The sequence below is a fragment of the Erithacus rubecula genome (assembly GCF_903797595.1).
Source record: "Erithacus rubecula genome assembly, chromosome: 2".
Classification (NCBI taxonomy): domain Eukaryota; kingdom Metazoa; phylum Chordata; class Aves; order Passeriformes; family Muscicapidae; genus Erithacus; species Erithacus rubecula.
In genome coordinates this window covers 100,670,139-100,694,803 of record NC_136685.1, presented here as the reverse complement: position 1 = coordinate 100,694,803, position 24,665 = coordinate 100,670,139, and the positions used below count along the sequence as shown (strand labels likewise).

The following is a 24,665-nucleotide window of genomic DNA, read 5'->3' as shown; positions in this document are numbered from 1 at the left end:
TCTCCACAGTTCAGTTTAAATTACCATAATTATGACCTCAATATTAAGTGAGAAGTGAAAAACAGAAAATCTGACCTCTCTCCACAACTAATGCAAATTAACCATCCACAATATTTTAAACAGTCTATCCCCCTTTCACTTTCTTGTTCTCCACAAGTAAACAAAGCTGCAGGATTTGAAATGTCAGCATCATATCAGATTGTACAAATCCAAACCACATTTTGAGTGGCAGTGTAAGCACTGAGCACAACTCAAACACTATTATGGTCTAATTCATTACAAAGAAAAGCATTGGTGCTCCTGCAACCTAACACTGGCACAACACCTACTGTAACAAGAATATACCTTGATTTCCCAACATTCATTTCTAGTATCAGCATGTTTATATCCAAAATTTTAATCCTGGCACCCAGTTGCTCTCACTTTCAGATGATGCACACACACAGTTCCAGGTATTGCAGGTTTATCTCCTCCAAATGAAAACTTCTGCAAGAAATTACTATGGCTTCTGCTTCCATCTTTAAGAATGTTCATACTTCACTTAAGATTCCTTCAAGGAAGTAGCTTGTTTTTTATTTCATCATCCTTTGTGTCTCACACATTTTTAAAGTTATGCCCAAAAGGAACCAATGCCACTAACAAAACAATGTAGTGTTGATGTGAGACTATGAGGTGCCCTTTTACCCTGACAAGACAACTTATGAACTGCTGTCAACTCCAAGACACCAAAAACAACATGCAGCTCAAACATGGGTACAATAAAGGGATTCAAGTGAGGAAACATTTCCACAGGAAATACTGATATGGATCACAGTAAGGTCAAGGACAATTTCTGTGAAGAAACTCCTGGAAGTGATGATAGTCCTGTCCAGTTTGATGAAATTCAAACAAATTTGCCCAATGGAAGCTTTCTGCAAAGTAACAGCTCTACCTTCCTTCCTGTGCTTCAGTTGAGTCAGCTGACACCTTACAAATTTCCCCGGAAATTCCAGACAAAAAACTGAAACCTGAGGATGGTTTTCTATACAAAACACGTTAGGAACTAAGAATTGAAGTCCTTCCCATCAGTTAGACACTGAAACATGCAAAAGCATGGTTCTTCTAAGCCCCTTGCTCCTAGGATGTGGCTAGGAATGCGTCTAAGCAGCTTCTGTATTTTATTACTAGTTCTTTACTACAACAAGTATAAACTCTTTCATTCCTGCTTCATTCTAAATTCCTTTCAGTTGAGATTCTAGACAAATTCAATCCTCCAAGCTCCTTTCAAGTTGTCCACTAGAGTCAGTCCAGTTCAATGTGTGTATACAGTTTCTTTTAAACCAAAGGCAGAGAAGACAACACAAGCAAAACTTCAGAATTCCTTGACTCTACTTTTTGTTTGGGTCCACAAAAGTACACCACCAGTTTGCAGCAACAGAGCTCCAGTACTTCACCAATTATTTCCAACATAACTGTAAAGATAAGGAATAAACTCTCATCCTCCTATTTTCCATTCTTCAAGAGGACAATTATTTATAATCAACTATGCACCAAAGTTTCTCCATCTATCTCCTCTTAAGTAAGCCCTGCAAAAGACTGAGAAGTCCTTTAAACATTACTTTTTAAAGTAAGCACCTTCTACAAAAGACTTGCAGGATGCTGCAGGGCTCTGCAGTTTGTGTAACACAGAAGTGTTTGGCTCCTGAAGGGTGTTCTGCAACCTCTGAAAACACATACAAAACAAGAGGCAGCAGCACTGAAATACTGTTTTCATGCTCAAAAGATTTGATGAAGCTTTTGTTTAAAGCTTTTGACTTTTCTTTAGATCTCAAGAAAAACTTGAGTTTACTTTGCATTTCACAAAATAGGGAAACAGACTGTCACTGCATAACATCTTAATTCAATCACTGAGTAGATTAGAAGTCAACTCATACTCACTTCCTCCACATATCCATGCTGTTATTGAAGTAACATGCAGTTTCAGGCAAACTGGGCAGCCCAGATTTCAGCAGTCCTCTGCTTCTGAGAGGTGTTTAAAATGCTTTTGATTTGATTACCAGGTATATTTGTGTAAATGTTGGGAAGTTACTAATACCAATCAAGCACAGCTTTTGCCTGCAAATGCAACATGCAGTCTAAGGAACTGTAGTGTTTGGACAAAGCTGTCATGGAAAAGCTCTCAGCATCCATGTTTTGGAAATACTGATTTAGTATTTTTATGCACTTCTGTGTATAACTCAAACAAAATTCAGATAATGTAAAGTGAATGAGAAAAGATGATGCAAGTGTAAGCTAGCACCCACCCCTCTCCACATTGGTATTTAATATACAGCCAGCAGATGTGAAAACACAAGGCTGCTTTGTTCTTACTGAGTTAAGTATATTCAAATACAGAAATATTTTCTGGACTGTTTATAAAGCCTATCCAGGAGAAAAGCACCAGATCTATCACCCCAGAAATCCTGCTTTAAAAATCAGCATTTTAACCAAGCTGGAGAATTTCACAATAGATTGAAATTTCTTCTCGAATTAAAATCTAAGCATCAGACTAATAAAGCATTTTAAGGATGAGATTTCTGTGCAGACAGAAGATACCCAATCATGCACATGAAGTGCTTTCCTGTGTAAGAGCCCAAATAAAAGCCTGAAGGCAGATGTGGCACCTTTCTGTACAGGCTATCCTTTTAATTCAAATAATTTGGTTAAACACTGAGACAAATGGTAGTCGAACATAGGAAAACAGGAGAATATAATCTCAGCATCCCAGAACATCTGTTTGGATTAATGACTTTGAGTATATGTAATAATCTGCAGCCCAAGTGGAGAAAGGCCTGGATTGGGGGAGGGAGTGCATTTGTGTTCTTTCCTCTGCCCCAGTGAGATCAGCTTTTGAATATTTTTGGCATTTGTAAGCTTCCCAGATTTAGTCTTGCAGTTTTCCTTCATGCAAAGCAAAGCCAGACCCCCTACCTGCATTTTTTTTTGCCCAGTGCATGGTTTCACCAACTTTTGGTATTCAGGACACAGTTTTTCTGCCATCTTCACAACTGGCTACAGTGTTTTGGTCAATTCTACATGGATGATTAAAGTTTGGAAAAAAAAAGCTTACAGAAATAATCTCCATGCACACAGTTCATAATCTCAGAAATAACTACTGCACACAGTAACTAAATGCTACATACAAGCAATCTAAAATTCACTAAAATTCCTCTATTCACTTCCTAGATTATTCAGATAATTATCACTTAACATGGTGTAAGTAAAGGTCTAGTAAACAGCAACACAAAATACCATATTTGACAGATATCTGGACTTGGCCATAAACCCAGTGAACAAAGATTTTGCAGAAACCATGGAAGCATCATCTTAATTCAGCCTTGGAAATATTCTGGAATTTGAAGACACAATGACAGCATGAACTGGCTTTACACTAAAACAGATTCCTGCAGTCCCTACTTATTTCTCCACCTTGGAACATCTACACCTCTCATGAGTTCTGCTTTTTTGATTTAGTTTTAAATTTATTTATGGCTGAACTCCATATAACACAGAATATAGATGCTGACACCATACCTATTTGAACTCTTAGTATCAACTTCAAGTCTCAAATGATCTGAAAGACTAGCTCTTTTACCAGCAGCTCCAGCTTTAAGTGGAAACATTGGCTGCCAGGTTTACATTCCTACATTGCAGGACTTGCAGGTACCATCTGCATTTCAAATTATCCACCTTGAGACATCTAATGAAACTTTCAGAAAGTCATATCCTAATCTGTATTAGAATTCAATTTAATTTTATTTACACAATCAGTAAAACTTGAAAAGTAATTAAGAATTGCAAAGGCACATCCCACTATTTGTTTTAGCCTACAGAAAACAAGAGAAGTGACATTTAGAAATTACACTTAACAAGCCTGCAATAACAGCTTTGGAGTTAATACTAATTTTGGGGTTCCTCTCCAAAAAATGGGAAAATGTTGAAGTGGAAGTGAGAGAAGCAGTGAGATGAGAGATGAACACTATTAAGAATCCAGATGATCTAAACAGTGAAGGAAGGTTAAGAATTTTTTTATTTAGTTAAATCTACAAGGGAATTCAGGCTTCCAATGAATTGGCTGGTTATCAAAAAGTGAGATTAAAGGTGTTCTATTACAACTGAAAACACACCAAACAGTACAACAGGACACAAAGTGACACGCAGCTGACTTGCAGCCTCAACATAAATTCCACAACATTTAAGAAGTGTGAAGTATCTAAAGCAATAAAAAGTAACATGAAGTCCGAAATTAGGCTGTCACCTGCTTTACTGTTTTACCATAGCAGTGAATATCTATTGCACCAGGAGTAATTAACAACTCTGGAAGACTGGACTAGTTGACATGAGACAAGAGATTTTAAGAACACTTTATGCAGCAGTGTTTGATTAAAACACCACACTAACAATGTATCACTTGAACTTATGCATACCACAGAATAAATTTTCACTACCCTATGACTGCACACTATGTAGTCACAGGATTATTTCACCTGCATTCTAGTCCAGAGGTATTTTCCACTGACTAAAAGGGGCCCCAGCCCTGAGCTGCAGCAGAGGTGCAACACACAGCACTCCCCAGAGTAAAAACCTAGTTATTCCTTTTTTACTGCCAATGAACAGGAGACAGTCTGTACAGCACAAGAAGTGACACCTCTGGCAAATCTGAGAAGCAGTGGAGCTTAGCAGAGGACTCTTAGCAGTCAACTACAGATTGAAGAGAGTTAACTGTTTTACAGAGCCTAGAACTCTACAAGCAAATATATTTGATTTCTTGCCCCTAGATATGATTAAATTGACTCTCAGTTTTCACTTTATAAAACAGAGCCTTTGACAATTATTGATCCCACCTTTCTTTTTTTTTTTTTATTTTTTCCCCCAGGTTAAGCAATATACAAAGCAATACTCTAACTAAAACAGAAGGTTTGAAGGCCTTCTGTAGTTTGAAACTTCAGTTACACCTAACGCTTTCCCAATTATCTTCTCATCTCTCAGAAATTCTTTAATAAATAGTTTAATACAGCTTTTCAAATTAAACTTCATCTCATAATGGTGAATTTTTCATCTTCAGAGACAGAAGAGCTAAAACTTTGAGTTTTTGTAAGCAACCAAATAACACAACATTTTTGCTCAAACATCTAACAGTATTCTGATGTCTCTACCTGAACTTTTGGACATAACAGATACTTTCTTAAAACTAATTTGGCAGTTTGCCCTGGAGTCACTCCAAGCTGATTTTAATAGGAAAAATAAATCACAGCTTTAAAACACAACACAATGTTGTGTTAACTATTTCCACAGCTTAATGTAGAATGCTGAAACGTCCAGTCAAACAAGTAGCATTTTCCTCACTGTATCACATACATAACTTAAAAATTACTATCATGACTATTAGTAGAACCTTAAACATGTATGCCATGCACTAATTCTTTGAAGAATCAAATTACATTTACATTTATCTTAGGAAAAACAAAAGGTATTTTGTTTCACATATACAGCTGAAAGAGTGGGAACCGGTGTTAAACTTGCTCTTGATCTGAGTTTACTGGGTCCTTGTGCTTTCTGTACTCAGTCAAGCAAGCAGCAATATGAAATTTCACCAGAATCAATTTACAACAGTTTCTAAGCTTGATGATTATGATTATTATTTTAAAACCCCACAATTAAGTACCTGTCATATATCAACCCATGAACACCATATTCTTTCAACTTCCTCCTGTTTTCCGGGTCATTTGCATCATCACCCCATGAAAAAATAACCAGGCCTTTGGATATGGCCCGTGCAACAAACCCTGGATTCCTCAGGAGGTCTTCAGAATGCACATTAATTCCCTGAAATAGAAAAGACTTCAATTAAAATCCAAATCTCTGAAACATTTATATCTGCTTTTTTAATCTTTTGACACTAGCAGCTTCTTATTTTATCTATAATAATAAAAAAATATTTAATATAATTAGAGTTTATTTATAGTGCTATTTTTCAAACACCATATTAAAAAGCATTTAAACCAATGAACAGTTTTTTGGCAGTTACCCAATATTAGTGTATTCCTTTAGTGAGGTTAGTCATAATTTAAAGCATTAATATCAAAAATGATAGATTTAAACCAAGCAGTAATAATTTAGCTTGATTTTAACTTTTCAGCTTACCAGCAAGTTTTCAAACTGTGCAAAGTTAATGGCAATTGGAGTTGTGCGAGATCTGAGATCCATAAGCTCTGGATAGACTTTAGATTCCCCTTGGGTGAGAAATAACACAGGATACTTGTTTTGCTTATGTCGGATCCTGTCAGGAAAAAAAAGCCCACAAATAGCAAATGAAAAAAAACCCTGAAAAAATAAAAATTTTATCTCACTGTTTCGAGGGGAATTCTTTCCTGCATGTTCTTCTAGTTCCTAGCTGGTGCAAGCAGATGGTCCCACAGTTTAGCATCAATCTGTGTGACAAACTGCTCAAATGCACTTACCACACAGGTTAAGGGAAGTTAGACTTGATGTTGAACTCAGCCCCACATATTCAAAATGTTTATATATAATCCCCAAAGGCCATTTAACTCTGTAATTTTCTTCTTAAATGCACAGATTCATGATGGTCATGAAGATACACAACAGGAATTTCTAAACATGCTTAATACACAGCCCCTAACCTTACTAATGCATTTTTCAAACTGGATACTGAAATAAGATGAATTGTTCCTAAGCTAGGCTTGCACACTCTCCAGGTATGACTGAAAAAGACTTTGGGATACCAGAAGAAACCCTGACATTTTTTGTTGTGCTAACAAAGAGTGAAACATCCAGAAAGGCACTTAACAAAAATATCCACTATGACTTTGTTATCCTATTTTATTTTTGACTCATTTCAGCTGGCAAAGTGGTCTCATTCTAGTTCTCAACTATTTTCGCACCCAAATTTTATGCCTAAGCAAAACACCTGTTACTTACTTCTTTGTGTGTATTTTTAAACATGAAGTAGATTTTACCAAATAAAAATAAATTTCAAAACCAAAGTACATTATTTCTGTCTTCTTAACTTACATTGTACAAATATCTGCATGAAAAGAAGAAAACACAATTCTTCTTTTTCCAGCATTCATCAGAACAGTTTTCAGAATAATATCTAGAAAAACGTTCATATCAAAATAAGTTGATAAGTTGCCATCCCATTGTCCATCCTAGAAAAAGAAAGCACAAGTTTGAGTCACTTAAATTAACGGTTACTAAAATGATTTTAACCAGCAACGGTCTCTCAGTCAACCTGAACAAAGTGAGAATTCAGCTGGCCAGTCTGAACACAGACTCAATCCTTCAGTTTAAGTGCTGGTTACAGCTCTCCAGGACTGGCAGCCTGAGAGGTGCAGCTGAATTCTCACAGCAGTAAAATTCACTGAAAAAATTCTGTCTCCCCATCCAAGAAATGCATTCCTAGGAAGTCTATTATAGCTTCAAAACAACCATTTCTCTCTGGATTGAGGGCTGCACAATCCAGCTGAGTCTGCAACTCTGCTGACTAGAAGGAAGCAGCTGCCTGCATTATTGCACCATGCTGTAGCTGCTCCTGCACTGGGCCAGGAGAGGTTGAATTTCTCAGGACTTTCCTGCCTGCACTGTTGTGACCTGTTGACTTTAAAAAGAATCTGCTACCAAAAGCAGTCTGAGCTGCACTATGAACCCAATCCTATAAGTACTTTTTATCATTTTAAGAATAAGTCTGTTCATTTTTTGGAGTGGTGCTACTATATCCCCAGTTTAAAATCAATGCATTATAAAAAAAAAAATTTAAAAAAAGGCACAAAACCCCACAAAAATTATGCCTTTGCAGATCATAAATTATCACATCAAATTACAAGCTTTGGCCATGAGAATGCCAAAGAATCAAAGTAAATCAGGCGTACTTACCCTTTGCTGGGAGATCCATTTTATTTCTATGTTGAATCCAACATTATCAGAAACAGACTCCAGGACCTGAAAAAAATTTTACTATGAAGAGACCCCACAGCAAAGGAGGACAACAAAGCACTATGAATGCAATTGTTGGGAGAATACATTGGAATTTAATGGTGTCTAACAGAAAAATTAAAAGCCCTAGGTTTTTAACATTTTATACAACACACATATACACCCATTTCTACTCAAACTTAATGAATACATAGAAGTGGATAAAATCTTAAGGACAAGATTTTGACAAGATACAATTGTGAGTCAAGTCACCTTAAGACATGAGAGAAATGAGCCATTTGTACTCCTAAACAAAAAATGGTTTTTCTTTCTCCAGAAAGTACTTTTGAATGCAAAAAGCATTCTTAAGTATGAAATCCAGGAGCTTGCCATTACAATGATAAAAGCTCTTTAATGTAAAATTTTTGTAAAGTAGTATTTGCAAGGTGATTTCAAAAGGTGGAGCTAACACAAACCAATCCTAAATGGAAACACACTGAAAATTCACTCAACACTTCTCAACGTCTGGCTCTGAGAGACAGCCAAGACACTGTGAGGAACTGCCAAAGGCCAGGTGTGGTTTCTTTCAAAATTAGAAAGAACTGTTAATGTATTAACATGCAATGCCCACATGTTAACCAGCTGTAAAACTGGGTGCACCCTGAGCTACACAGCTTTGAATCCAGAACCTTGAAATACACACAGACTCACTTGTAAGCACTGAAAAGCCTCCAGTGTGCAACAATAAAACCCCTGCTCTCAGTTTCAGCACTGATACCAGTGGCCTAAACAAAAAAAAAAATCAATATCCCTTGCTAAGTGTGCAAAGCTGAAAGTAAAACACAGGTTTGCATGTTCCTCAGTCATCTTGCTCCATATTCACTACTTACTTTTTGCAGAGAAGGAAATGGCTGCATCTCAAAAGCAGAGTTCTCGTCATCTTTAAAAGAGGCTGGAAAGAAATATAAAATATTGAATGAAAACAGGAGCATAATGCCAGTAATACCAGCAAGAAAAGACTTGCTCAAAATCATAAGGCCTTCAGGAGTGAACAATGAAATCAGGCCTCCCTTTTGATTACCTACACCTTTTCCTCTGACACTGACATACTCCCAATATGGTCTATTCCAGTTCCTGGTTTGGAATTTAAAACCTTGCCACAATATATATCAGAATGGCTTCTCCCATCCCACAGCACTTCACTCAGTCAATTACATCCTTGGCTATCAAGGCTTATTTGGTTTTTTTAAAATCTTTTTCTTTTTTTAATACGGGTAGGATGTGTGAGAAGTTGCTGTCCCCACAAAGGGGATAATAAATGCCAAAAATTAACAGTACTGATAAGACATCCTATAGCAGTTACCCAAGTTCTTGTCAGCAGTTCTGAAGAGCTGAAGATACAGTTGGAGAAGCATAAGATGGAAACACTAGTGGCAACTTTGCAATGATTATTCAGAAGTATATATTGATCTATGTATTTGCCTTCTATCCTTCTGTCCCTGCTTCCCAAGGAAGTAACTTCTCTTCAGATACTTCCTTCCCAGTAAAGAACTCTACAGCTTGCAAAAAATTACCTACATAAGCATTTAGAAATGTTTAGGACAAATGTGATTACAGCAAGCAATCAAAGAATTTATACAACTACATGGTAATAAATCAATCCCAACACTCTTCCAAACAAGTACATACCATTGTGATCTTTGACTTTCAGGGCTGTCACGTGAGCCAGCTGAGGAGCATAAGAGAAACATTAACACTCCACCCACATGTTCCTACGTGTAAAACATAACTAATTTTGCTAAATAAATAAACAGTTTTAAAGTTTAAAAGTCTATAATAGACACAATTTCAGTAATTTGTGAAACAATGAAAGATGTAGTACACATCACAATCTTCTTTCAAACTCTGTTTTAAAGACTTCAATAAAAGCTCAAAACCAAACTGAAAACATACTCGCTGAAAATTCAGAAATCACGTTAAGGGTAAACCCATACAAACTATAATTCAACATCAAGATGTGAAGAAGTTTGAACATTAATCCTTCCTCTGTGTTCCAATCCAGCAGAAGGCTGACCTGTTTTATATTACAGTCACACATACTGAGCTAGAATCAGGCCAGACACAGCCAACTCCCTTGCTCCATTCAAATTCTCTCTCCACAAAAAGAAGCAGACCAAGTACTATTAAGTAAAAAGAATCATATGGTTCTTGGACCAGCCAGATGGTTTCCTTGACTGAAGGCAAGCATCTCAGCAGGGTCTTCAGGAGCCCACTCATCACCTGACTTTTTCTATCTGGACAGGGCACTTCTGCTTGGAAGGTAGAATAGTTCAATGTAGCCCCTTTAACATTTGAAAATTAAGATATCATATCTCTAGAGGATAAAAGTAATGATATTTATTCAAGTTTTAAAAATGAAAAAAGTATTTTTCTTTGAATTGCCTAATTATTCTGCTTGTACAATTTTTAAGACTGTACTCTCCTGAACCATCTCTAGTTGCTCCCAAAACCTCCAAGCTTCATACACAATTTGAAATTCTACATACAGCATATTGTACTAGCCAAGGTAACAATACCTTTAATAACTGCAGCTGATCAAATGTGAGTTCTTTGACTGCAATCTCAAATAGTTCCAAAGGCTCTGTATCCAGTTTCTTTAAAGAGAACCAACACATAATTAAGCATCACTGAAAATAACAAAAAAGCCTGCACACTTTTTATACAGTAGCAATAAAAGCAATTAATGTTTCCTATTTTATTGATAAAGACACAAGTAATATCTTATGACTAAGATGATCAGTTTTCATAAGACAATACAGGAACTTAAAAATACAAAACAGGTGTCAATTTGAGAAAAACTCGGTGTTTGGTCTTCCATGCAAGCCAGAGGCTTTAAAGTTCTTTCTTCTCAAAATGTTAGTATAATTATTCTGTAAAAACTTGATTGGTTAATATACTCAGGAAAGATGCTTGCAAGTAAAGAAATGCAGTAAAAAATATTCCAAGGCAGTCCAGTTTACTGGTGTTTATCCAATGTCTCAGAAACTAATAAAAAAAAGGTAAGTATCCTGGGTTAAAACTCACACATACAGACCACTCCCAAAATAAAGATCTGATGTCAAAAAAAAAAAAAAAAATCTGTCTATTTCTCACTTTCTCTCTTCACTAAGAAATTTTTCCTGAGCAAGACAATACTGAGTGAAGATACACTGAATATTCATTCCCCTCAGTCAAAGTTCCATTTCCACAACTGTTCAAAATCAAGCTTCTTATAAATTGCAATATTGCAATGGGTGTGGGAGTTTGAAGACAGGAGACTCAGTGCCAAGAAGACAGGGCAGTGTGCCCTGCAATCTCTCTCTGCAATCAGTGCCAGAACTAGGAAGGAAGATAACCAGAACAGGACAGAATGCAAACATTCAGGCCTGAGCACCACTGAATACAGTAGAGCTGTCTGCTTTTTTCTTCCAAATCTTGAGTCAGAAAGAAGCTAAATAGTAACTACAACGTGGGCTTGAAGAGCATCTGAAATGCTGTTGCTACGACATCAAAAGGAAAAAACTTCCCTGCTCTATACACAAAGTGATACTGCATATTTATTCCCATTCCATCCCTTGAGTCCCCAGAATTATTTCTGAGAGCTTGACATTTTACATTTCTAGAACAAGCATATTCATACATGAAATACAGACATTATCTTCTTTACCTTTTTCATGGCCATGCAACATGTGAGATCGTGGTATACTATAGGCACATGATCTTTAGAAAGATGTACATCAAATTCCACAAATGCTGCTCCCTACAGAAAATTGAAAAAAAAAACACAGAACAAAACAAAAGCCCATTAAAAGACTAGAGAAATGCATGCAAGTACTGTCAAGTATTCACAGGTCCTGGACATCAAGCAGAAGTTGAATACAACTAGCTGTTACCAGTTAAACTATGCTTAGCAATGGATTATTAATGATGAAAACCATATTTATTATCTTAATTACCATAATACATACATATATATGTATCTAACTTGCTTAATCTTGTAAAACCTCTAGTAAGATTCAAGTCTTGTAAGCCTGATTACAGACAAAGACTAACATGATTTTTAGATACAAAAACACAGATGACTTTGAGGCATCTTCCTCCTTCCTCCCTACCACCATACCAAGAGATGAGTGATGGCTCCATATTGCCAAGACTTTAGGGAGATACTCCATATAGGAACAAACTTCTGGAGCCACTAGTGAGTAACAGTAGCAGTAGCTCTCAGTTTTTGTGAAAGGAGGGAGGGCCAGAAAGAAAGAGAAACAGAGTAACAGGTTTGGGTTGTTTTTTTGGTTTTTTTTTTTGTTTTTTTTTTTTACTTATATCGACTATCTGCAAATCATTCCTTTGAAGGCCTCCAAGAATACCATTTATCAAATTATCAACCTGACACCCACTTTTTCAACCAGCACAGAGAGAAAATAGGATATTTTTCAGCCCTTTTCTCAGCAGGAATATTTTCAGAGTGGTGGCTTTCAGCCTTTTCAATCTGCATTTTTCTGGTGATATTGCTGATGACTCCACAGCAAGTTTTTGCCTCAATGCATATTTCTTGTGAACATTTTAAAAGCTATCTATAAACCTGCAGTGTCCATGCAGGGAACAAGACCTACTGCTCAAAACAGTAATTTAGTGGCTACAGTTTTATTCAGTGATCAAGATTACTGGAAGGAATAAAGTGATACTTCCATCAAAGAATTTAAGCACATGGAGCTATTATCTCCCAAAATGGAAGTTCTATCTCAGGATTTCAAGTCTTCAGCAGCAAGCACCAAAACAAGGACTGGTTTATTCCACCAGCTCAGCGCCCAAGTCACATTTTCAGACAGCAAGCTTCAGTACACAGCAGTCCCTGAGCAAGACCTTTATCATCTGAGAGGATGCTGACAGACTCCAGCAGTGCCAAAATTTTATTCCTTTGTTCAAATTGTCTGTACAGGGTTGAGATTAAAATTCTCCCTGCATTAGAATTCCACCAGAATATGCTAAATAGAAGCTTTGATTTTTTTTAAGGGACTTGAGAATGAGAGTCTGATCTACTATTAACTTGCCATAACTCAGGCAATTTCCACAGTGATTTTATCACATTTACATCAGTGCAATTACCATTCACTATATTGATTCATGCAAATTATGCACACAAGTCAATCTAGCTTGCACTAGACAGGATCAGTGTGTGTGAAAATGTGTGTACATACATGACTAGCAGCACTCCTCAAGGATGCAATGGTGTTCTCTTGAACTTTAGCGAGCCTGAAACAACAGCCAAGAAAAAGGGTTTGTTAGATGCAGTATAGCACAGAATTGAAATAACAGAAATACAGATTTGAAGTTTCTCTTTCAGAGAATACCCACAACTTGATAAGGAAGTAAATGACTATGGGTTGCAGCTTTTTAAACTGTCCACTTCCTCAGCTGATGTCAGTGACACAAAACAACTTCCCCAGTTTAAAATGCAAACAAACTTACCTAGTTGTTGTTGTAGAATTCCCTGCTCCCCTATGTCCAACATCCAGAGTTGTTCTTGGCTTCCAGTATTTTGAATATGAAGCCTTCATATCACAAGCATATCCCTGGATTGGTTTGATAATTATGTAGTCCACTGCAAGAAAAACAGAAGCAATGCTTCACATGTCAGTAAACTGCAGATGGCTTTGAGGAAAGTTATCTGCATCTGTTGTTGGTATTAACTGTACCTCTAACTTTTCCAATTGTCTTCCTTGGATTTCTGCTCATAATAGCAAGTGTAAGAATTCCAGCACTCTTTCCAAGTTCTGCAATTGTGGATGACAGGAGGCAGGCAGAGCCTACATGACCTGGGAGCACATCATCTTGTACCACCTTCTCACCTAAATCCTCCTAAAAACAGAACAAACAAAAACCCAAAACTCTTACTGTTAGATGTGAGTGAGAAGTCTACACAAATTCTTCTGACTTGCTCTTCAAGACACAAGTTTCTTGTGTTATACAGAATACTCATTTCAGCTAAAATTGTTTAATGTAACAGCGAGTTACAAATTACTAACAGGAAAATGAAAACTCTGACAGAAATCTACAAAACTCATATTTTTCTTTGACGCCCCTTATATTTTAAAAGCTTTTCAGATAATAATAGCATGCATGGAATAGTCTGTCTTCTAAAACACCCAAGTCCTGTTTAGAACAAAAATTAACTGGAATAATATTTATGCTTAAAATGCTAAAAAACTTGGTATACATTTGCAGGGAAGAACTAAAACACAGAATGTGTCAAGGTCAGGAACTATGTCAACATTTCACAATTATGACTGTAAGTGATCTTGAAGGCATTTTCAGACCAAAAAGAGATTGCTTTAAAAAAACTTTATTCTGTGTAAGTAGTTTCTTTCAAAAAGAAATTCAAATATTAAAATCTTTCAGGGGAAAAACAGTGCAAAATAAGACACAGTAGTGAGGATCCAGTTTTAATCTGCATGAGTTATAAGCAAAAGAGATTTCTCTGAACTAATATAAAAATTTAGATTCAATAATTTGTGACATAAGCAGTTCATATACACATTGTACAGGCTGACACAGGAGAAGCATAACTTAGCACTGAAAAAGGATTAGTATCAAGCCAACCTAACAGCATGCAATACTGCACACACATAGATTCAAGTCTAACTTGCACTGACTTGCAAATAAGCAGAACTAAAATACTTCCTGTGTCAAAAAAAGGCTCACAAAAACCTTTCAATAAATGGGCTGGGAGTCAGTAGTCTCATACTTGTGTAAACAAATCCCAAAGATCAAGAACATCAGGCCCTGTTCCAACAGTGAAATCTTCACTGGAGTCGCTAGGGGCAAAGAGGCATACCTCAAAAAAGTCGAATATTAATTCCAAGTTATCAGGCTCCATGGTTTGTATGGTGTACTCTATCCAGCGGTCTGGCTGCAGAGCATAGCCGCAGTATGGCTGGGAGTGCCGGCACTTGTAGTCCTCATTGGTGATCAAGGAGAACTCCACCGTGTTTGCCATTTTCTGAGGGACAGTAGGGGATGTCTTCTCCTGGCCCTCCTCGTCAAAGTCCTTCTCTAGGCCTTCTAGGGTCAATTTTACTCTACTCAACCAGAAACACAAAACAAATGGTTCGGTCACTGCAGTGCCTTTGTGAAGGATTGAGCAGGAATACAAGAATTCTTCTCAACTCCACCACTCACAGAACAGCATTGTATACAGTGGGTCATTACACTAGCAAGAGTTTGCAGCCGTCGTCTAAATCCTATTTTAGTCCGACTCCAGTGCTTGAGTCACTGCTAAAAGATGAACCTGGGTAAATATGAAAACTCTACTAGTGGTCTGAGAAGCAGCACTCCACCAGACTATTTGGGCTGCCAAACAGACAGCCTTCCTGTGAGACTGACCCCCATAATGCCTACAGGCTAAAGAAAAGCACTGAAAACAGCAGTCATCATCAAGATCAAGACTTGAACATTGGTGATTGCTGATTCTCTTTGATAAGACAGGTAAGTATACTCTAACAGACATTAATAATATAGTTTGAAGTAATTAGTACCTTGAAAAATCCTAAACAAGCATTTAAACTGAATGGATTTCTGAAAAACCCTGAACTGAGAAACATAAGCCTCTCTATAAGACTCAGAGTCCTTTATCATACAGAGCAAACCTCCCAGACAAAATGAGTTATGTCAGTGATATAAGTATACATGAGTAAACCAAATCCCTTCCTGCATCATAGGCACAGCAGATGAGATACAGGATTATCATTCACAGTCACCAGTAAAACTGAAGTCATATCTCAAAGAAATAACTACAATCATAGAAACCTATTACACCAAGTCTACACTGAAATATATCCTCATAAAAAAAAGTCACAACACAGGTACTCCAGAAACTTGAAAAATTACATTGCCATTGAGAGTAACAGTGACAGAAACTACCGGACAGATACGACATTTTAGGACAGAGGATTTAGTGAATGCATCTAGTTTATCAAGTTTTATTTCAACCATTTAATTTAGACAAGAAGCTGGCTTCAAAAATTGCTCTCTCTACCTGCTATACCATTCAAGGAAAAATGGCAAATCTGTAGAGAACACAATATAAGCATTAAATATCACAGAAGAGCATCACATTAAATAAACCTTCCCCTTATCAGCAAATCTGAAATTGGTGGGAGGGGAAATCAAAACTGGAAAAAAATAAATAAATCAAGTATAACAGATCCACGGAATGGTTTGGTCGGGAAGAGATCTTAAAGACTATCTAGTCCTAACCCCCCTACTACAGGCAGGGACACTCACTCCAGGTGGGTTCCTCCAAGCCCCATTCAACTTTGCCTTGAACACTTCCCAGCATGCAGCACCTACAACTCCGGACAGCCTGTGCCTGTACCTTACCACCCATACACTTAAGAATGCCATCCTCATATCTAATCTAACCCTGTCCTCTTTCAGGTTAAAGCAATTCTCCCTTGTCCTGTCACTCCAGGCCCTTGTACAAAGTCCCTCTCAGCTCTCCTTAAGGAGAGGTCTCTCCAGAGTCTGCTTTTCTCTAGGCTGAAGAACACAGACTTTCTCATCCTGTGTTACAGAAGAGTTCCAGACCTCTGAGCACCTTCGTGGTCTCCTCTGGACTCACTTTAACAGCTCCATGCATTTCTTATCCTGGGAACCCAGAGTTGGATGCAGTTCTCCAGATGGAGTCTCACCAATGCAGAGCAGGGGGCCAGAATTCCCTCCCACTCCCTGCTGGCCACACTGCTGCAGCTCAGGATGCACTTGGCCTTCTGAGCTGCAAGTGAGCAATGCTAGGTCACATGGAGCTTCTCATCAGCAGCACTCCCAAGCCCTTCTCCTCAGGGCTGCCCTCCATCCATTCTCCACCCAGCCTGTACTTGGGATTGCTCCAACACAAGTGCAGCACCTTGCACTTGGCCTTGCTGAACTTGGTGAGATTTGAACCACCTAAGCCTGCGAAACTCGCTCTGGATGGCATCCCTCCCCTCCATGTGACTGTACCCCTCAGGCTAGTGTCATCAGCAAACTACTGAAGGGACACTCCATCCTATCTTCCATGCCACCAACACCACCTACCACTGAGGGGCACCCCTCATCCCCGGTTTTCACTTGGATATCAAGCTGCTGACCACAACACCCAGAGCAACCACCCAGACAAATCCTTATCCACGGCATGCAACAGGGCAGTCCTCAAAACACCAGGGCTAAGATATCCATTTCTGACAATTAACTGTGGAGTTGCAATAATGCCTCCTTTTTGAGTCACCTCTCCAGAGAAAAGCACCAAACTGATTCAAGTGAGAACCTAAGAACAGTACCATTTCAGCCAAAAAGCAAGAAACGCCAAGAAAAATTTGGAGTAAGTATTTGTGCTTTAACACCTGGAAATTGGGCTATTAGCAATCCAAAATTAATTTGAAGGCTACATTGAGTACAAAAAGATATCACCAATATTGACAATTAACATGAGGTAATTTGCATACTGAGATGAGCAGGCTCTTACCTAAACCTTGATGTTTTAAATTTCTTCTTAGATATCAGTACAGGGGGTTTCTCAGAATAATGCAGACGTAGCCTTATTTCTGTCTGACATGTCAGCCACCCAGAATCCACAGTTTTAATACCATCTATCAAAAGCCAAACAGAAAGAAGACATTTTAGTAACTTATTTTCATGAGATCTAGGCAGTTCCTCTCACCATCATCTTCCAGATAATCCTCCTTAACACCAGCCTTGATCTATAACAATGCAAGAAGTTGGGTGCAGCCTTTCCCCAGTCTTCCTGAACTACCCAGAACAGCTAACAGATACTGCAGTTGTCTGCTGACTTTTAAGGGGATTGGACAGGAACAGTGATCATGTGTAAACTATCTGCAGGATAGCACTGAGTAAATTCCCTTGTCCTGGGATCCCTCAACACATGGAGTAATGCTGACAGGAACTCTGAAGGTTCATAAGCAATTAGGGGCTCCCTGCTCCTGATGAGATACAGATATGTCCAACAGCTCATCATAATCAGTGCAAATCTGCAGGACAGGGTACAGCAGCAGTTCTGATAAAAAGCATGGAGAATCCTCATCCTGAACACTAAAACAAGGAAAGCCTACAAGCAGGAGGACCAGAAATACAAGCTGAAAGCCAGGTGCTGAAGCAAACCCCACAGTTTTGAAGAGCTCCTAAAGAGCCAAACCTGTCATTTGATGAGGATATGAGGGGAAAATGGAAAAGCCTGAAGACAAGATTTATGAGGTATAATAAAGGGTTACTTCCAGTCTCAGAGGATTGAGCATTAAGTGAGAGGTGGGTGAGAACTGCCAGAAGCGAGACATTTGTGCACACACAAGAACATGAGATGAGGGCTTAGCAGAACCTTTAGGCTGCTGCACCTCCAACTGAAGAGGCAGAGGGGTACATTCAGTGTGAGTGGTTATGTTTTACCAGGCACAAGGAGTTTCTCTAAGGCTTCTTAAGAGAAAGCTAAGACTATTCTGTATTTTCAAAGGTTTGGTATTAAGGGAAAGCTAAGACTAAATCATGAGCATGCACTTTTTGAAAATACAGAATAAAGTTCCCAAATTTCAGCCTTTTACACCATCAGTGACAACACTTCAAGTCTTCCTAGCAGTCTCTTATAACATTAGAAGGGATAACAGCCTGAGTGTGAACTCACAAATGCTGGATACAAAAATAACTGGAAAAGCACAGAAAACTATCATAGGCAACTCTTAAATTCATGGTAAAGAATAAAGGTTAATATATCTCACTTACTACAGATTCCAAACTCTCCATCGTCGACAGTAATTTCATTTTCTAAAATTAAAAGGAATGGTAAAGAATGGAAAAAGTAATTAGTATTCACATTTAAAAATCATTGCCAAGTTAAATTAATTCTACTTTTCCACTTCACTTCTAAAAAGTGTTATCTAAAAAAGGTAGGAAAACTGAAACAGACAAAAGCAGCATGTTTTTTGCAACCTTCTATATAAAGACTGATCTCAATACATCCTTTTTCTCAGTTTCTGTATGAAAAAACAACCAACACACAAAATACCACATTTCACTTCAAGTAATCTGAACTGAGAGTAAAATGGTTGCACAATTTTCTAGCTTGCTGCAGTATTTTGCTCTTAACTATATCCCACTAGTATCTAAGATGCTTTACTTATCAAAGTAATGCCAAACACATTAAATTTTTTTACAAACATATATGAAAGTTGTCCTGCTGCACATTAAAAGCTTTTAAATTGAGTTAGTCACAATTAAAATGTTTATTCTGCCCACATGACAGAAACCAACCTAGCATGAAATGTTGAAAACACTCAGTTCACACTTACTTTTATCCTTACTCTTTCCAAAGCTTTAAGAACTGAAATCTTAAGGCACTAAGTAAATTCACCAGCATTAACAGAACTGCTATAGTCTAAAAAAACCCATGCATTTCTCAAAACATAAAATTTCACAATTTTGCCTCTAGAGTAGTTAATCCTTTTTTTCCTTGAGAATAATTTGGCACCTAATTTCTCAATTATCACAGGCAACAATTCAGGATCAAAATGACCCAGTGCTAACATACTATGTTAGCTGCATTTTCTTAAAAACTGCCTATGAAGAATCAAGTATCACTTGGGGGAAAAAAAATCCCAACTGTTCAGAATGAGGTAATCTAAATTTAAAGTCTAGGCCCTAACAGATGATAGGCTGCTTTCTCTTACCAGTTACTGACAAATACAGAAATAACCTTACAGGAATAGAAATCCTATTAATTCAACTGAAATAAAAAAAAAAAAAAAAAAAAAAAAAAAAAGAGAACAGAACGTGACCATGGTACTATTAATGAGTAACAGTTTCTTTGATATCACCTTCTTTCTAAAAGACATTGTTTTAAATAATTAGAAAGCTTCCTGACAAATGTGAACTTCTGAGTGTGGGGAAAATAACATTTTTCATGTGCTAGAAAAGACAGTGCATAAAACATGCCATAGCAGCGTAAGAGATCTAAACTACAAGCTACGTTCAAAGGTTATTTCACTCTTAACCCTCAAACTTTTTCCCTGTTCAGAAAAGCATTAGTACCTTATATGCAAGACTGCGTGCCACCCTCTCCTTCAGCAAAATACATTTCTGCTAAATTGCCAGGTAAATAAGTCCATTCATGTTTCTATTGCCATGAATCCCTTTACTAAAATTACCCTAATGAAACATTTTTGGTTTAAAATTGTACTAATTAAATAGTACTTAAATAAAAACAGCAGTGACTTCACACCCTCCCCCTCATTTTCTTAAAAAAAGATAATATGGATCCTTAGTCTCAAAGAATTAAGCTTACAGAAAATTATTACAATTTCAAATTAATAAAAAAACCAACCCACAATCTTAAGGATGACAGCAAAGAATTTCACATCCACTCAATTTTGAAGCCACTAGTGTATATATACATATATATTTTGAGAGTAAGGCCCATGTTGTGCAAAGAAAAAGTCTATACCTCCCACACATTAATAAATTTAATTATTTTAAAGCTATAGCTATCAATCCCTCTAAACCAGTGTGCAGCATATCAGCAATCTTATGCATATGCCTCAAACAGATGCAGTTGATGCCCATACCTAAAGGGGTAATTGATCGTGGTTGTAGATGAGTCTCCCACGTGTGAACTATGACTTCACAGGGACCATCGATAGTCTGTAATTTAAAAGTTAAATGTCTGCAATAATTTCTTTTGTTACATCTGACTTTGTACCCATGAAGCTGTTCGGGATGGCTGTGAACTAAACTTAGAGATTCAAGGAAGTAACAGAAGAAGGAGAAGAAGGAGAAGAAGAGAGGAGAACAGAGAGAAACTGAAGGGGAAAGAAAGAAAACAGATGAGGCTTCTTACCCTTGCAACTGCTGATGACTGTGTTGTGAATACATATGACAAAACTTGTGACAGAGAAGTTACATGGAATCATTAAACCTTTACTGCTAACAGATACTCTTGCTGGACTACTTTAGTTTCCTTCTGGTACAAAAAAAAATTAACTCATTAAGAGTGCTCACTTTGTTCTCAAACTACAGCAACAGTTTATGAAAAACACCCCACATCTCTAATTCCAAACAGCACTCAGCATTTACTCATGCATATATACCAGTTGCAGGGGTGGGTTCTCCTTCAAAATCTGCCTTACCAAATTCAAGGACTATAAAACAGTTATTTTAGTTGTGGTACTGGAAAGCAAGTTATTTAATTAAGTTGCTTAATTAAAACGTAAATAATTGATCCAATCAGCCAGCAATGAAGACCCTGAAGTCTATTTCAGCTAGTGCAGGATAAATTAGTTTCTTTCATTAAAAAGAAATACTGTCCACCAAAAGAGTACATTTGTTGACAAACATAACCAAGACTCAGATAATCAGAACAGTAACACAACCTCTTCTTTCAGAACAATTTAACTTTGAAATAGCTTTCTAGGTAAAAGCTTTTAGGTAACCACAACAACAGAGAGAACATGCCTGATTCCCAGTTTAGTCATCCTGACAAGTTTCTCCTAGCATGGCATAGTTGTTACTACCAGATGCAAAAACTACTGTCAAACAGATGCAATCTGTCATTTTGATGGTTTGGGGCCTAAATAACCCTCGACTTAAAAAAAAAAATGCTACTATTGCCAGACACGATAACTTTAGTACCAGCTTGTCCCAGTACTTTAGGTTCTTGTTTAAACAGATTTCAGACCCACAGGGACATCCAGACAAGCTTCAAACACAGCAGTAAAATTACACAGGACCATTATGCTTTGTCCCATTATAGCTCACCCAATAAATTCTTTACAGGCAGATGGGATTTCTTGACATACACTAACCACATTTAATCTCCCATGCCTTTGGGAGGGTTAACAGAAAATACCAAACATTTAACAAGTGCTCAGTAGGACAGGACTGCTCTGTAAGTCTCAGCTAAAACAATGCTTATAATGAGTTCAGAGGCATCACACTTAAAGATCACGTCAGAATAAAACACATAGGCTTCGTTATGTTTTAAAGACAGAATACATGTAAAATATAAATAAAATTGTATTACTGCTTCCAGTTTATTCCTGTTAGGGGGCAGTTTTAGTTCTCAACTTCTCACTGCTGCCACAATGACCACACTTAGGATTTCTAGAAAAGTAAATATTAACTTTCTCCTTCTTTCACAGCACAGTGACATTAGCCTGTCACAATGACAGTTTCTAAAACTGCAAACCATGTTTGTCAGCAGGGAGGCTGTCATTTACTCCCACCATGCAGGCATGCAAGATCCCTGACAGCAGCTCCCACTAACACATGCACAACTTCAGTCTGTGAACCTGGGCAATGCAAATCTTCCTAACACAAATTAAGCTGTTTTCTACAGAAGGCAAGCAAAGGCTTTTCCTTGTAAAATCCCCCAGTGTATTGTATGAAAATATAAATTTATTGCTTACACTACTGTAACTGTCCATTCTAAATTTAGGTGTTAAAATAATACAACAAGGACACCATGCCAGATACATTCAGCACAATTTCCTCTCCTGAAAGGAATATAATGGACTGATTGTGCATTTAATCCCAGGAACCCTCAACATTTTCCATACTAAGAAGAGCCAAGCAAAGCTACCTGGAAAGAAAGGGCGATTGATTAGAGAACAGGCATAGGTAACACTAAGAACTCTCTCAATCGCTGCTTGGACCATCTCTGAGTTTACAGGTATTTAAAAAACATTTTAATTACATGTAACAGAAGCCATTGTTACTATGAAGTCAAATAGTAATGTCATTTCTGTGGTATATACCGGCCACATCTGAAAAGCAGCCCAGCTGAGCAGCAGAACTAAATGATGTGTCATCAATACTAATAGTATGGTAATGTTGCCTAAAAGAGATTCTAGAGGACAGCCTTAAAAGGGCATCTAATCAAATGTCACATCCAGCATCTCAGAGGCAGTACACATACTGAGCTAAGGGGCACTGTGGATCCTTTTCTACTAGTACAGACAGATTTTTTAATAGCCAACACAAACATTATGTTGTTTGATCTCTATTAGATGAGTATCTGATGCAATTTTAAAGCTTTTAAAGGATATTCAAGAAATTTCTTTAAAAATCAAGTCCTCTTCCATTATGAGAAGCTGGGGCCTCCCTCCTCAGCAATCATTAGACACTTTTGAAATGAAGGGTAAAATGCCTATCTAGCATAATGGGTCAGAGGTGCAAAGCAGATGCACCATCTGCATGAAGTGCCTGGTACTCAGTACAATTAAATAATGAAAACACTTCTGTGGATGTTTCAATGGTAATTTAGGAGATCAGTTCTAAGGCTCCTGCTTTAAGGCAACACAATAGAGTAGGCATGGAGGGGGGGGAGGAACCCAAACCAAATCTTAGAAACACCACACAAACACATTTATCCAAGTGCACTTCACTAATTACAACTATGTTTCAAGTATAATAATCTACTTCAATAATATGAAACTGCTAAATTAGATTTAATTGCTAAAGCTACATTTCTTACAAAAATCTCTCTGGATTTCTGTACCATGCAGAAGACAATAATTAAGCACTAAACTGAATAACTAAAGCCATTCAGCCATCATATCTAACTTGCAAGGCAGCAGCACATAAAAGTTACCTGGCAGGAAATGCTGAGCTCAGTAGAGATTTTATAGCTCTAGTATTTACAGTTTCACACACAATCTGCTATCTCAGCAGATGATAATTCCTTTGCTACTATCACAACAACCATGGGTTCTCAACCTACAAAAAGCTTTTCTAAGGCATTAATTAAGGAGTTTAGGTCTAAGTTTCACCTTTATTACTATAATCCAGGCACTAAATGGATTTATTTACTGGCACTTTAATTCTCATTTGAAATCTCTGTAATTAAGCAGTGAAAGAACTAAGAAATTAAGTGTGAAAAATGTCCTCCAATCCAGTTTTTGAAATCCCGCTACATGAACAGATAGCTTACTTCACACTTGCTTTGAAAGAAGTAACCCTGAACTTGCATGTTTATTTACAGTTTTAAAAGAAAATACAGAACAGAGCTGAACAGAAAAAGGTGTTTCTTATTAAGGTTTTTAATATGCATCATGCAAACAATGTATGTAAAATTATTCTTCTAAAATGTAAGATACACAGAACGCAAATTCCAGCCAAGGGAGTTTTGGTGTGTCTCGCACAAACCCCCTCATAACCCACCACCTCTGTCTCTGCCACAAAGAGAAAGTGAGTGCAGAATAAAACCCAGGAAGATCCTCACAGGGATCTCACTGGTACCAGAATATGTTCAAGGAAAGAACAACTTCAAGAAAAATAGTTTAAGTTACTATATTATTTCATCAAAGCATGTGTATTTATTTTTCTTTTAAAATGTTTAAGATCAAAATGTTTGCAACACAGCAAAATCTCTTGATATGCAATAGCCAAGACCTGACACCAATTTTATAGTAAAATGTTCTTTGTATATATATTCGTATTCATGCAAAAATTCTATGCATTTCAATATATTGAGTATTTAAAAAAAAATCCTGCTCTATTTACATAACCACAATCATGTTAATACTAGTATGCTTCACCACAAACAAGACTTTCCATTACATTATACTTTCCTTGAAGTAAAAAAAAAATTAAGACCAAATTATGATCTTCTTAAACAGAGGGGAGAAAGACTTCATTTT

At 37.3% G+C, this 24,665-nt stretch overlaps 1 protein-coding gene across 6 annotated transcripts in view; it reads right to left on the bottom strand.

Moving 5' to 3' along the window:
* Nucleotides 1–24,665, bottom strand: part of GPCPD1 (glycerophosphocholine phosphodiesterase 1) — a 40,464-nt gene that overhangs the window by 779 nt on the left and 15,020 nt on the right. For 3 of the 6 annotated variants that reach the window (XM_079324287.1, XM_079324284.1, XM_079324288.1), the window contains exons 5-19: nt 20,595–20,670; nt 18,757–18,798; nt 17,492–17,615; nt 14,825–15,068; nt 13,686–13,848; nt 13,459–13,591; nt 13,188–13,242; nt 11,657–11,749; nt 10,527–10,604; nt 9,640–9,679; nt 8,841–8,902; nt 7,912–7,977; nt 7,051–7,187; nt 6,163–6,298; nt 5,684–5,844 (exon numbers count right to left, since the gene is read on the bottom strand). In XM_079324287.1, coding sequence (XP_079180413.1) covers nt 5,684–5,844; nt 6,163–6,298; nt 7,051–7,187; nt 7,912–7,977; nt 8,841–8,902; nt 9,640–9,679; nt 10,527–10,604; nt 11,657–11,749; nt 13,188–13,242; nt 13,459–13,591; nt 13,686–13,848; nt 14,825–15,068; nt 17,492–17,615; nt 18,757–18,798; nt 20,595–20,670 — 1,610 coding nt within the window. Of the gene's footprint in view, nt 1–153; nt 3,051–5,683; nt 5,845–6,162; nt 6,299–7,050; nt 7,188–7,911; nt 7,978–8,840; nt 8,903–9,639; nt 9,680–10,526; nt 10,605–11,656; nt 11,750–13,187; nt 13,243–13,458; nt 13,592–13,685; nt 13,849–14,824; nt 15,069–17,491; nt 17,616–18,756; nt 18,799–20,594; nt 20,671–24,665 lie in introns of those variants that run through there. The other 3 variants (XM_079324289.1, XM_079324286.1, XM_079324285.1) reach the window with 2 other exon arrangements.